The following is a 13032-nucleotide window of genomic DNA, read 5'->3' on the forward strand; positions in this document are numbered from 1 at the left end:
AGGTTGACAGTGAAGCCTTGTGCACACAGTGCAGGTGGGTGGTGCAGAGTCCCACCAGGGTAAACAATTAGCAAGAGTCCAGGACCCTAACATTGGCCAAGACCCATGGCCGTGGCCCCAGTGAGTGTGCCTCTCACGTGTGGCCTCCAACAGGTGAATTAAATCAGCACAGGCTTAAATGGGATTCATCTTCATGATGTGAACTTTCAGTTTTTTGAGCTCCAGAGTCAGCCCCAGTTGGGGACCGTGGTCATGCCTGTAATCCTAGCATTTTGGGAGGGCAAGGCAGGAGGATCATCTGAGCCCAGGAGTTGGAGACCAAAGTGGGAAACACAGCGAGACTCCATCTTTACAGATATTAGCTGGGCAAGATGGTGTGCACCTGTAGTCCCAGCTACTCAGGAGGCTGAGGCAGGAGGATCGCCTGAGCCCAGGAGTCCAAGGCTGCAGCGAGCTATGATGGGCAACAGAGCAAGACCCTGTCTCAAAAAAAAAAGAAAAAGAAAAAGAAAGAAAAGAAAAGAAAGAGCCATTTGTTAAAAAAAAAAAAAACAACAATATCTGTTGATGACGGAGGAAGAGTGAGCAGGGCTTGGGGCCAGAATGAGCAGGCGTGGTTCTTGGGGGCAGACCTGCCCGCCGAGTCAGGAGCTCTGGTTAGACCTGCTTCCTGGGAAGAGGAAAGCAGGTCGGGGATCCTGAGGCTCTGGGGTGCCGGGGAACCCCTAGAAAGGACAGATGCTTTGCCAAGCCCCAACTCTCCTGAGGCTGTGTCCGCCCCCCTCCCACGGGGGTCTGGGGCACATGGGCAGAGTGTCTGCTCCTCTGTGCTCAGGTGCGAGGCCGTGAGAACTTCGAGATCCTGATGAAGCTGAAGGAGAGCCTGGAGCTGATGGAGCTGGTGCCACAGCCGCTGGTGGACTCCTATCGGCAGCAGCAGCAGCTCCTCCAGAGGCCGTGAGTCCACCCCAGCCCACCATGCGGGTAGGGAAGGCGGGCACGGCTCAAACCCACAGGAGATGGCCAGGAGGACCAGAAATCCCTCCAGAAGGCATCATCTGCCAGAGACAGGCAGCAGAACTGAGAGCTCAGGGGGCCCACCTCACATCTCCTCCTCCAGGAAGCCTTCTGGGACTTGGAGCTGCCCTGGGACCCTGGGTCACAGCCTTTGCTATGCCTCTGCCACTGAGGGGCCTTGTAAATGTCTGCTGAGTGGAAAGGCTAGGAGGGATGGACAGAGTGACCATGACCCACCAAGACCAGAGGCCGATTCCAGGGGCACAGGTCATCCCCGCCCCCAGCCCCGCCATGGCCAGTGCCCTTCTCAGGAGCAGGCCCAGTGCCCGTGCATGGCCATGGTTGGGCACTGGGAGGCTAGGGAGGATGAAGCCACTCTCTGACATCAGAGCCTCCACGCATCGGCAGCATGGGGGCATCGCGGACGTGGGTGGCTGGCAGGCACAAGGCTGCCTTGCTTCCTACCCATGCCGGCCATTGCTTCTGAGCAGGAGCCACCTGCAGCCCCCGTCCTATGGGCCGGTCCTCTCACCCATGAACAAGGTGCACGGGGGCATGAACAAGCTGCCCTCCGTCAACCAGCTGGTGGGCCAGCCTCCCCCGCACAGCTCAGCCGCAGCACCCAACCTGGGGCCTGTGGGTGAGTCCCTCGGGCAGTGGGGGCCCACAGGCAGTGGGGGTGAGCCCAGTGGGAGGGCCTGGCTCAGAGCATTCCACCCAGCTCGGGACCAGCCGCGGATCTCTCTGTCGCTGGCTCCCTCCAGCAGCTCCACCCTGTGGGCGGAAGGCCCAGCCACAGGCAGCCGGCTCTGCCCACTCCTCGCTGTGGGAGGCGAAGCGGGGCATGGTTGAGAGCGTGGAACCCACACGCCTGCCCCACCTCTTGGCGGGGAGCTTGGGGAAGGTTCTTAATATTACACAGCCTCAGTTTCCCCGTCAGTAAATGGCCACAGAAGTACCACAGAAGGCTCACTCCTTGTGAGGATTAAATGGTACAATAGCTCATCAGGGGCCCCAACACAAGCCAGCCGGGGGATCCCCAGGATAGGATTGGGCCCCTTCCCCTAGAAGGTCCTCATGTGGGCAGGGCCAGGCATGTTCCCAGTGCTGAGAGCAAGCACCCCCAGGTGTGTCCTGAGGCCCTGGGGTGTGGCCAGCACTCCAGTGCCAGCTGTGATTGCCCTTAGGACCCAACGCCTCGTCCGCATGGTCACACCCGTCCCTACTAGGCAGGGCTAGGAGACAAGGCCCCGGCGTTCAGTCCTTCCTCAGGCCTCCAGCTGGCTGGGGTGATGCCAAGCATCACATCGCCAGGCCTTGGGGTGGCTCCCTGGTGTCTAAGGAGTCGGGAGCCTGGGTGGAGCCTGTACCTGGACCCCCGGCCCAGCTGCCCTGACGCCCCCCACCACCTCTCACCCAGGCCCCGGGATGCTGAACAATCACAGCCACACCGCGCCGACCAACGGTGAGATGAGCAGCAGCCACGGCGCCCAGGCCATGGTCTCAGGGCCCCACTGCACTCCGCCACCCCCCTACCACGCCGACCCCAGCCTCGTCAGGTGTGTGGGCTGCCGAGGGCCCCGGGTGTGCACTGTCACCCTGTCCTCTCACCTCTGTCCTTCCCGCCATGTCGGCTGCCCCGCCCACCCTGCAGACTCACCACTTGCAACCCCGGATCAGACAGGCGGGCGGGGGAGTCAGGCCAGGAGCATCCAGCAGACACCGGGGCCACGGGCCACTTAGAGGAAAGGCACAGAAAGCCGGGGTCCTCCGCTGACACCCCAACCCCCCGCCGCTGAGCACGTCCCCTCCCTGAGGGAGCCGTGGCCACTGGTGGGCTGGAGCCACCCTTCAGAGACAGTGGCAGTCTCCGCCCCAGCCAGGCCACTCCCAGAGCGCGGGCTCGCGCAGCCCTGTGCTGGGACGCTGATGCCGCTTCCTTTCTCAAATTCTCCCTGCAGTTTCTTAACAGGATTGGGGTGTCCAAACTGCATCGAGTATTTCACCTCCCAAGGGTTGCAGAGCGTTTACCACCTGCAGAACCTGACCATCGAGGTAAGCAGCCGGGGGGCCCGCTCCGCACAGTCAGTGGCCGGAGGGGGCCCTGTCTGGAGGGCAAAGAGCTTTCTCCTCTTGGCTCTCATGGCTGGGAAACTTGGAAACCCTTTCCCACGGGCAAGCAGATGTGAGGACTTGACTCTCGGAGCTCAGGCAGGTGCAGCCAGGTACGCGGCTGGCGGGTGGGACACACACCCAGGCCTCCGACGCTGAACTGGTCGTTCCGGCCTTTTCAGATTCCCAGCAGCCAGCGTGCCTTTGATTTTAGCGGATGGGCTGTTTTCAAGGCGCAAAGGACAAAAGAACGTGAGGGCCCGAGAGAGACAGTCTAGCTCAGCGTCATTTACACAGGAAGGAAAGGGGACCCAGGGAAGGCAAGCGGCCGGCCAGAGGCCACACAGCTCTTGACACCTGTGACAGTTGATCCCACAGCCACGGCTTGCCTTTGGGTTAAATGAGACTAGTGCTGTACAAAGGCTTGCTCGGAGCCTAGGACCGTGGGAACCACAGGGCACTGTCGGCCAAGGAAGAATAAGCCCTCTCTGGGAACCCACTCCCAGCCAGTGGCGCCGCCTAGGTCCAAGGCCCTTCCCAGACCATCCCCAGCCTGGGGCTGCAGACAGAGACGAGGGTTTGTCAGTGTAAGCTGGGGCCAGCTGCTCGGCCGAACTGTCCTTCATGCAGGGGCTGGCTGCATCTGTGTCCACGAACCCCTCCTGCACCCTGTCCCCAGTGACCTACACTGAGCCAGCTCCACGTCCCGCGTCAACTCTTGCCTCCCCTGCGTGATGTGCGCGCTTGCTGTGGTGCCCAGAGGGTGCTGGGAGCTCAGGGATGAGCTGGGGGTCAGGGACATGGAGACCACGGAGGGCTCAGGCCAGAGGCTGCGAGGCCGGTCATCATCCCCCAGGGCCAGGAGGATGCCCAGGGGCTCCATGTCTAAAGCCCTGAGGTCAGGGCCCAGGCCCTGCACAGGCCAGGAGTGGCTTTGGTGGCCTCTCTCCCTCCACCATGTCCCCTCTCCTGCCCACTCTGGTTGGGGGTGTGGGGGCCAGGGTGTGGTGTGGCCGGACCACCAGGCCCAGGGCGGCGGCCCCCTCCCTGCTCTCCCTGCCCCCACTGCCCCTGCCCCTAACGCACCGGCCTCCCGCAGGACCTGGGGGCCCTGAAGATCCCCGAGCAGTACCGCATGACCATCTGGCGGGGCCTGCAGGACCTGAAGCAGGGCCACGACTATGGCGCTGCACAGCAGCTGCTCCGCTCCAGCAACGCGGCCACCATCTCCATCGGCAGCTCCGGGGAGCTGCAGCGCCAGCGGGTCATGGAGGCCGTGCACTTCCGCGTGCGCCACACCATCACCATCCCCAACCGCGGCGGCCCCGGTGGTCCTGATGAGTGGGCGGACTTCGGCTTCGACCTGCCCGACTGCAAGGCCCGCAAGCAGCCCATCAAGGAGGAGTTCGCAGAGGCCGAGATCCACTGAGGGCCCCGGCCCGGCCAAACCCGCAGCCTGCGCTGCCGCAGAGACCCGAGTCGCTGCCCTCTCCTTCCTGCGCCTCCAAAACGGCCTCAGGAGGCAGGGCCTTCAGCAGGTCCGGCCATCCCCAGGCGCTTCCCTGGCCCCAGGAGAGGCCCCGCCCCGAAGCCACCTGCTCAGGATGGCCTGAGTCGCCTGTGGAACCTTCTGGAGCTGCCCTAGTGATGGGGTTGCGGGGCAGGGGCCGACTCCCTCTCTCAGCCCTGCCGCTGCCCACAGGCTCCATGGTAGGTGTGGGTGGGGACTGCAGTGTCTGCTCGGCTCCGTCCTCAGGCCTCATCCTAGGGACTCTGTCAAGTGAGGTCCTCCCAAAAGAAAGGATCCCCTTTGCTGACGGACTGCCAAAAAGTATTTTGCGACATCTTTTGGTTCTGGATAGCAGTGACCAGCCAAGTGACTGTGTCTGAAACACACGTATTTTCAGGGAATGCGTTTCCCCTGCACTGGGAGCTGGGGACTCTCTGCCAGACTTGGGACAAGCCTCTGCCCCCAGCATACTGTATTCTGCAGGACCGCCCCCCTCCTGCCCCAATCAACAGTGTTGCTGAAACTGGAGAAAACTGGGGAGGGCGCAACCCCTCCCGGGCACGGGCAGCAGCTGGGGCCGCCTCAGCCAGTGCCCTCCGCCCAGCCACACTCGCCTCTCCTCGGGGCCCCTCAGCAGACAGGGACAGCCTGTCCTTGGAGGACTGGAAATTGTCAATGTTTGATAAACTGATTCCGTTTTCTACATGGTGGGTCAGCTTTTTTTTTTTTTTTAACTTTCTCAACATTCCCTTGAGTTCAACCTAGTGCCCACGAGCTGGGCTGAGAAAGCTGAGTGAGAAGCCAGGCAGGCGGGGACTTGAACTCAGGAAGGCCAGTGGGGAGGAAGCCTGGAGGGAATGCCGGGAAGGGCAAACCCTGGCAAATCCGCAGGACCGCTCTGCCGTGGGAGCAGCTCCTCCCTCCCCGAGGCCACCTTCCCTATCATCGCAAGGTCCAGAGGGCATTGCTCTCCTTTCTTGGAGGCAGCGGCAGTCAGGAGACAGACTGAGACAGGTGCTGGGGGGTCTAGGCCTTCTTGGAGCACCCCAGGAGCCCTCCGTTCTGGGCAGGTGGGCCAGTGGGAGCCCTCACTCACGTGAGCTGAGACATCACCCGGGGTGCAGGCTGCCTGGCCCGTCTCACATGGCAAGCTCTGCACCCCCTGCCCAGGGTACGTACGGCATCAGCTCCTTTGGGCAGGAGCTTCCCCTGCTAACGTCTCCCAGAAGCAGCAGTTAAGTCCCCCACGGGACAGCAAGGTTACACACAACGCCCTCGGGCTGGGCCTCAGATCATCTTGCTAAGTGGCATCACCGTCACCAGCCTCCCCTTATTTAAAAGTCTGGTGTTGCTGCAGGTGCCTGGTCTATGAAGACTCGGGCATCTCTCTCCCCCACCGTCCACCTCCCAGGGCCACTGACAGCACGCCTGGGTGCACCTCTGTGGGGGCAGCAGGCAGGGGGCTGTCACTCCCATGGGATCTGGCTGCAGCCAGGGCGGGAGCCTGGTCCTCCCATCCAGCTCCTTCCAGCCGAAGGGCAGGCTCTGGCCACTCAGCTTCTAGGGCTCCATCTCCCTAGAAAGGTGCCACCCCCAGGACACGAGTCAGCAGCAGCAGCGGGCTCAGGGCTTTCCCAGGGGACCGCGGCTACCCCGGCTGCTTGTCACCTGAGCTCCTCTTCCCCCTCTTATTGCCATTTCGTAGATGAGGAAACTGAGGCCAGAAAGGCTGAGTCCCATGTCCCAGGCATCACGCTCATCTCTTGGAAGCTGGGCTGGTGTTGGGCAGTTGCTGCCCGAGGCCACACACTGGCGCCCCCACTCCGCCCCTGTGCTCCACTTCAGGAGCTGCGGAGGCCATCCCGACACCTGGGGTGCCCAAGCCCAGAGCAGACGCGCTTCAATTCCAGGGGCTTGTTGATTTGTTTCTTAGGCATGTTCCCTGTCCATCGAGTCCAGTGGGGCTGTCCTGAGAGCTCCCGTAGTGTGCTCCTGGGAAGGGCTGGTTGGGGGATGGCACAGAGCAGGGAGAGGCCCCAGGGGCAGCTGTCACTGTAAGCCCAGCCAGACATCCAAGGAAGCCAGCCGGAGCACGGAGCAGCCAGATGGCCTGTCCAGGGAGCCCGCGCTGGCCTCTTTGCCCTGGAGAAGCAGCTGTGGGAGTAGAGTCAAGACTTCGCCACCGTCAGGAGAAAATGCGAACTGCCAGGAGCAAGAACCCTTTCAGCAACATGTTTTATAAAACTAAACAAATCAACAGATACGTCTTGAAGGTGGACAGTTCTCCCAGCAGGGCAGGGGCGGGAGGGAGGCCGCCGGCACTCCTGGAGCCGAGGGGGTGGGTAGTGACCCTGAGTCTGCTCAGAGAGGCCGGGCAGAAGGAGCCAAGCAGGCAGGTCGGCTCACGTCCGCCCAAGTTGGTTTGGTGAGAAACGGCGACTCTGCCCTATTCCCGCAGCGTTCCCACCAGCCTGCCTGCGGGAGGCCCTCGCTGTACCCAGGGGCCCGGCTGGCGGGATCTGGGCACAGAGCCACTTGTCGCTTGGAACAGTCAGTGTCTCCGACGCACAAACATCCACTCCTCTGTTACCAGCTGAAGCACTTTTATGCTTTCAGGTGAAAACGAAATCCCACCTGTGCTTTCCCTGTAGGACGGTGCTTCTCTGAGCAGTATCAATGGACGCCCTCCAGTAACACAACACCTGTTTTTAGTAATGTAATCTTGGGAAAACGTGTTATTTTTTTAGCTGTGTTTCAGTGGGGACTTTTGTCTTTGTAACATAATAAAGCATCTGTTCCAATGACCGGCTCTCGTGACTAAACCTCGATCTCTGAGGGGCTCAGACACACACAGGGCGGGTCCTCACAGGCAGGAAGCCTGCGGCCTCCACGGTGGCCCTGGTGCCCACCTGAGCTTCTCTGTCGTCATTGAGTCTGATGGGTCCCTGGGGCGTCCCTCTGCCCTTGGAGGATCTGCGGGCCAAGCCACATAGCTCATGGGACTGACCATGCCTCTCAGGTCTCCTGAAATGCAGGCTGCAGGCCCAGGACCCCTCATCAAGCCCTGTGGGGCCCAGGCTTTCTGGACTTTGGCCACACAGGGTATCAGGGTGTCGCAAACACCTTCACAGAACACACTTTCGTTTCTCAGCAAAACCTAAGAAAACAAAATGCAGCTGGGAGCCTCGCGTGGGCTCAAGCCAGGCTTTGGCCAAACAGCTTCATTTCAGTTCTCTGGGTCCTAAGGCAGCTGGGAGCCTCGCGTGGGCTCAAGCCAGGCTTCGGCCAAACGGCTTCATTTCAGTTTTCTGGGTTCTCAGGTTTCTTCGTTTCTTGAACAAGGGACTAGGGACCTGTCATGGCAAAAATAAGGTTCTAGAAAATCTGTTCAACCTCGAGGGAGGCCTCAGTCTTTTTAAAAGTTGGCCTGAAACAAAGACCCAAGGGGAGAGGGAGAGATGCCGGGTCCCCCACCGGTGAGGGGCACGCGGTGAGGCACCGCGCTGGTCCTGGCCTCCCTCACGCCACAGCCTGCTCACCACTTTCCCTGGCTCCTACCTGTCCCCACGTCCAGTGAGGATGACTGGGAGGCAGCGTGCCCCACCCCTTCACAGCTACAGAACTCTGGATCACAAAAGTGCCGAGGCCTCAAACTCAGGAAGCGGGGAGGGGACTTGGGATGTTCCCTCGGCAAGAGGCTGCCGCGTAGAAAGGAGAAACGGGAACTCTAAAAGGCCCTTTCAGGAATGAACACAGAAACGAGTGCTTTCAACACAAGGGTGAACTGAATACCTTTGTTTAAAAAGTTATTTTTTTTAAGTACAGCATGAGAAATACAGGCCATTATTTTCAAATATATAAAAACACCTCCGGTAGCTTCCACACATCGTTTTGGAAGGCCAAGCTGGACTTGGGGCAGGCTGCCCTGCAAGGCACTGCCTTTCGAAGGGAGGTCTCCACCGCCCGCTTGCAAACAGGAAGGAGAAGGCCCGTGTCCAAAAGGCTCCATTCACTCCACACCCAGACTCAGGCAACAGGAACGGAAGACGGGTTTTCATCCCACACGTGGATAGTTCCTGCTTCTCAGGAATGGCGCTGTGTCATCACTAGGCACAAAATCAGATTCTTCAAGAAAACTCTTCTTTAAATACTGGTGTGATTACCCCAAAAAAGGCCTAAGGAGACCTGCAGTCTGCTTCACGCACGCAACGTGTAGTCTTTACAGCTTCACCGGCCCTCGGCCCTGTTTGCCACAGAAAAGCTGAACCGGCAGGTTTCCGGGTCCATTTACCCCGTCAATCCCTGACCTGCCCTCTTCCTGAGAGAGCCAACCAGAGACTCCGAGGCCCCGCCCAGGGAACCCTGACCAGAAAAGCATCTCTACTGGGCCTGCGCACACACAGCGTCCCTCGGTGTGAAGTCGCATCTTGAAAAGCCTCATTACACCAGCAATGAAACAGATACGGTTTCCCAATGCCTCCCCTTCTGCGTTTCCAGTGAGGACAAGGTCCCTGGAAGGTTCCATCTCCTGCTCTCAGTAACAGCGAGAAGTGAATCAGGCAACTGGATATGAGCAGGGGCTTGGCTCCAGCCTTGGGTTGGTTCACGGGGCTTCTGTCTTCACCGCAGAGGCCTCTGCCAATTTGCAGGGCAGGTCCACAGCTGGCCGGTTCCACCACGACTGCTCCGCGGCCACAGCCACCCGGAAGGCCCTAAGGAACTGCTCTTTGGTGATTTCAGGAGGTTCTTTCCCTGCACACGATGCACATTTGCACTGATTCAGGATGGAAGCCAACACATGGGAGCCAGTCTTCCTCTTGCAGGGAACGTGCAGGGGACACCGGCCTCTGGGAGGGACACCGGCCCTAGGGAGGCCCACCCACCCCTCTTGAACAAGCCTGACCCAGGTCCAGGAATTCTGCTCAAGCTCCCTGTTCCCAGTCACCCCCAGGACTGACAGAGGGAAGATGTCCCGTCTTCCAGGACACAGGGTATCCACCAGAGCTCAGGAGGTTCAGAAGCACTGTCACTTTATAAACCTCAGAGTCAAAAACACTTCTTAGGACACGTCAGGGAACAGGGTACACGCACAGAACCCCAAACGGGCATCTCAGAATCTCCCTCAAGTACATGTAACGCAAATGATCACTGGGATGGACAACTGCAAATCTGAACCTGGTATCTGGAATGCAATTTTCCACCTGAAATTGGCATATCGTCTGCAGCCTGAAAGGCATCTCCCCATTGACCATCAGAACATCCCAGTGTCCTCCTGAGAACTTCACCCACCTTTAAGGGTTCTGACAAAGTGTCTGAAGAGCTCTCAATACGAGTCCTGGTAGCAGCTGGCCTGGCTTTGCAAGCAGAGGGACAGGGATGTGCCCGCCCGGTGATGCCCAGGGGATTCTGATTCTCCATCTGCAGCATGCCTTGGGACCCATGCACCTGGGAGCCATGGTAAAACAGGGGTTAACCAGGCTGAGCGTGGGAGGTGGGGAGGGGCAGGGGCCTCCTCGCAGTGATGACTCAGCACCACAAGGGGGTTTTGTGGTGGGGATGGGGCCGTGTAGGTGGGTGACACATGGCGTGGGCTTTCCAGGACCATCTTTATCGCTTCCCATGGCACACCGTGACCAACACTGGCTTTCTGTGTAACGGCCACACAAGCTTCTGTGGAACAACAGCCAACGTAAAGGAAAGCCACCGCCACAAATCAGCTCTCAGAGGCACAGAGGCCAGAGAAGGAGCTCCCATCCAAACCTGGAAGACGCGGCTCCTACCAGAAAATTCAAACAAATATTTACTGAGCACTGACTACACACAGGTGCCCACAGATGCTCCGGCTGAGGGTGGCAGGTGACGGCCTCTATCTATCTAACCCGCACAATTAACCCGGCTGAGGGTGGCAGGTAACAGCCTCTATCTATCTAACCCACACAATTAACCCAGCTGAGGGTGGCCAGGTGATGGCCTCTATTTAACCTGCAGAATCAACCTGGCTGAGGGTGGCCAGGTGGTGACCTCTATCTAACCAAAAGAATCAACTCGGCTTTTCACAGTGGACTGGTGAGGGGTGGAAAAGGGCAGGGAGGTCACCTCCAGTCTCTGGTCACAGCTGTCCGTACAGTGCTGGCTGACGTCCACGCTGACCACAGCCCCACAGGGAAACTTCATGCTGATCACAACAGCATCTGCATCTTTTAATGAGGTCATATCTAAGCAGAAGAAAACTTTAAATGATACAAAAGTTAATTTAGGCAAATTATAAACTCTTCGGTTTTGTTTTTGAGACAGTCTCGCTCTGTCACCCAGACTAGAGTGCAGTGGCACGATCTTGGCTCACTGCAACCTCTGCCTCCCAAGTTCAAGCGATTCTCCTGTCTCAGCCTCTCGAGCTGGGATTACAGGTGTCCACCACCACACCCGACTAATTTTTTTGTATTGTTAGTAGAGATGAAGTTTCACCATGTTGGCCAGGCTGGTTTCGAACTCCTGACCTCAAGTGATCCGCCCACCTCGGCCTCCCACAGTGCTAGGATTGCAGTGTTAGGATTCCCACCATGCCCGGCCTGAGCACACTGCCTTAACTGAAGCAATGGACGAAAGGCATAGCCAAGTCATTACATAGAAACTGGTCCTTAATAGAAAAATAAACCAGAATAGGTGCCTGAGAGGCATGGGGCACTGCCCAGCGAGGACTCCACTTCCACGTTTGCTAAGCTTCTGTGGCATCGGTGCTCCCGGGTCCAAGCACCTTCTGGACCCCGGAGGTGCAGCCATGAGCTGAGCAGAGCCAGTCCCCATGTCCCCGCCCAGGGAGCAGGCCCCAGACAGGAACTTTGGCCTTCTGAGGAAGAGCAAGAAGGCGACAAGGGGACAGTGGGGTTGGGGGTGGGGTGGCACCTTGGGCCTGAGGCAGGAGATTAGGGTCTGGAGGCAGGGAAACTAAGGCTGTTTCACACTGACTTTCTAGAACTAATTGAAGGGAAACCCTAACTTTCCACTCCTAAGTAACAAAAGGACCAGAGGCTACTCCCTTTGCAAACCCGCCCCCTCTCCTGTGGCAGATGGGAACTGGCTGTCTGCAACAAATCAGACTGACTGCGGGTTTGCAACTTGGAAACTTCACTCCAGTCTCTGAATGGCCACGGTCCACACCGATCAGACTGATCCCGGAGGAGTCTCCGTTTGCACAGAAGTATAACTTTGTCACTTCACCCTACCTCTGACTGGTTGCTTTTTTGCAACACTGTGCAGTGGCCAATGGGAAACCGGTAGGGGTGTCTGGACCCAAGAAGGTCCTGTGTCCCGGCCCTGGAGCCGCTGCCCTCGGCCACTGCCGCACTGTGGAGTCTGTTCCACTTTCAATAAACCCCCGCTTCCGTCCTTTTGTGGCTTCATTCTTTCCTTGCTTTGCTGGGCGTTTTGTCCAATTCTTTGTTCAAAACGCCAAGAATCTGACAACTTGAAGTCATGACCCCCTCCCGGTGACAGGCCCGAGGGTCAGTGTAGACCATGGCCTCCACCTGGGCTCTGGAGAGCTCAGAGCAGGCTGGCGCCTGGTCTGACTGAGGTCTTACAGGGAAGAGACTACAGGCAGATGGCCACAGCCAAAATGATGTGGCCAGAGCAAGGTGGTGGCCGGCAGGACGGGGGGGGTGGGTGAATTTTGGGCAGATTGGGGAGGCGGTGTCAACGGGGGTGCTGAGACAGAGTGAAGCAGGCACCGAGAGGAGCCAGCGCTGGCAACGGCTGGGCCTGGACTTGCCCCAGCGCACGAAGTGTGGTGTGACAGGTACACCTCCGTCTGGCCCAAGCCTCAGGACATCTGAGTGCTTCCACTTTGGTGCCCTGAGGCCATCAAATGTGTGGCCACGCTGCTGTGGGGACCTGAGGAGGTGTGGGGACACATGGGCGGGGAGAGGCCTGGAGGCGACACAGGTGACAGCGGGGCCTGGCCCTGTGACCCTGGCGGAGCTGTTCCAGGCAGGACGCTGACCAGCTGGCTGCAGCCATGTGAGTGACCACTGGGCAGACCATAAGAGGGGCTTCAGCCAAGCCCAGTCCAGGGTGCAAAATCCTAGCTACCTGGTGGCTGTTGTTTCAAGCTGTGATGTGTGCGCAGTGTCATAAAGCAACAGACAACCTGTCGTCTTCAGCAGCCTTCAGGACCCACCCTGAGCTTCTGCTGCGGGGCCAGGACCTGGGAACCAGCATCCCCAGCCCCGTATTCGCCTGGTGCTCACTGATGATCCACTCATCTGTGCACATCCCAACCTGTGACTTCCAGCCACAGACAGTGTTTTGTTCACCTCTGCAACCTCAGAAACTACGGGCGGCCTGTCACACAGCAGGGGCTGGAGAAATGGTTACTAAAACAGTGACTCTCAAAT

At 59.0% G+C, this 13032-nt stretch overlaps 1 protein-coding gene across 2 annotated transcripts in view; it reads left to right on the forward strand.

Moving 5' to 3' along the window:
• The window catches only part of TP73 (tumor protein p73), a 48987-nt gene extending 44429 nt beyond the window's left edge, over positions 1–4558 (forward strand). The window contains exons 9-13 of one of the 2 annotated variants that reach the window (XM_012460990.2): positions 836–957; positions 1509–1657; positions 2438–2576; positions 2979–3072; positions 4229–4558. In XM_012460990.2, the coding sequence (XP_012316413.2) occupies positions 836–957; positions 1509–1657; positions 2438–2576; positions 2979–3072; positions 4229–4558 (834 nt within the window). The remainder of the gene's footprint in view (positions 1–835; positions 958–1508; positions 1658–2437; positions 2577–2978; positions 3073–4228) is intronic. The other variant, XM_012460991.2, reaches the window with a different exon arrangement.
• Positions 4559–13032: the final 8474 nt, after the last annotated feature.

The sequence above is a fragment of the Aotus nancymaae genome, unplaced genomic scaffold, assembly GCF_030222135.1.
Source record: "Aotus nancymaae isolate 86718 unplaced genomic scaffold, 86718_ANA_hifiasm-v0.15.2.pri h1tg000053l, whole genome shotgun sequence".
In the NCBI taxonomy this organism is placed as follows: domain Eukaryota; kingdom Metazoa; phylum Chordata; class Mammalia; order Primates; family Aotidae; genus Aotus; species Aotus nancymaae.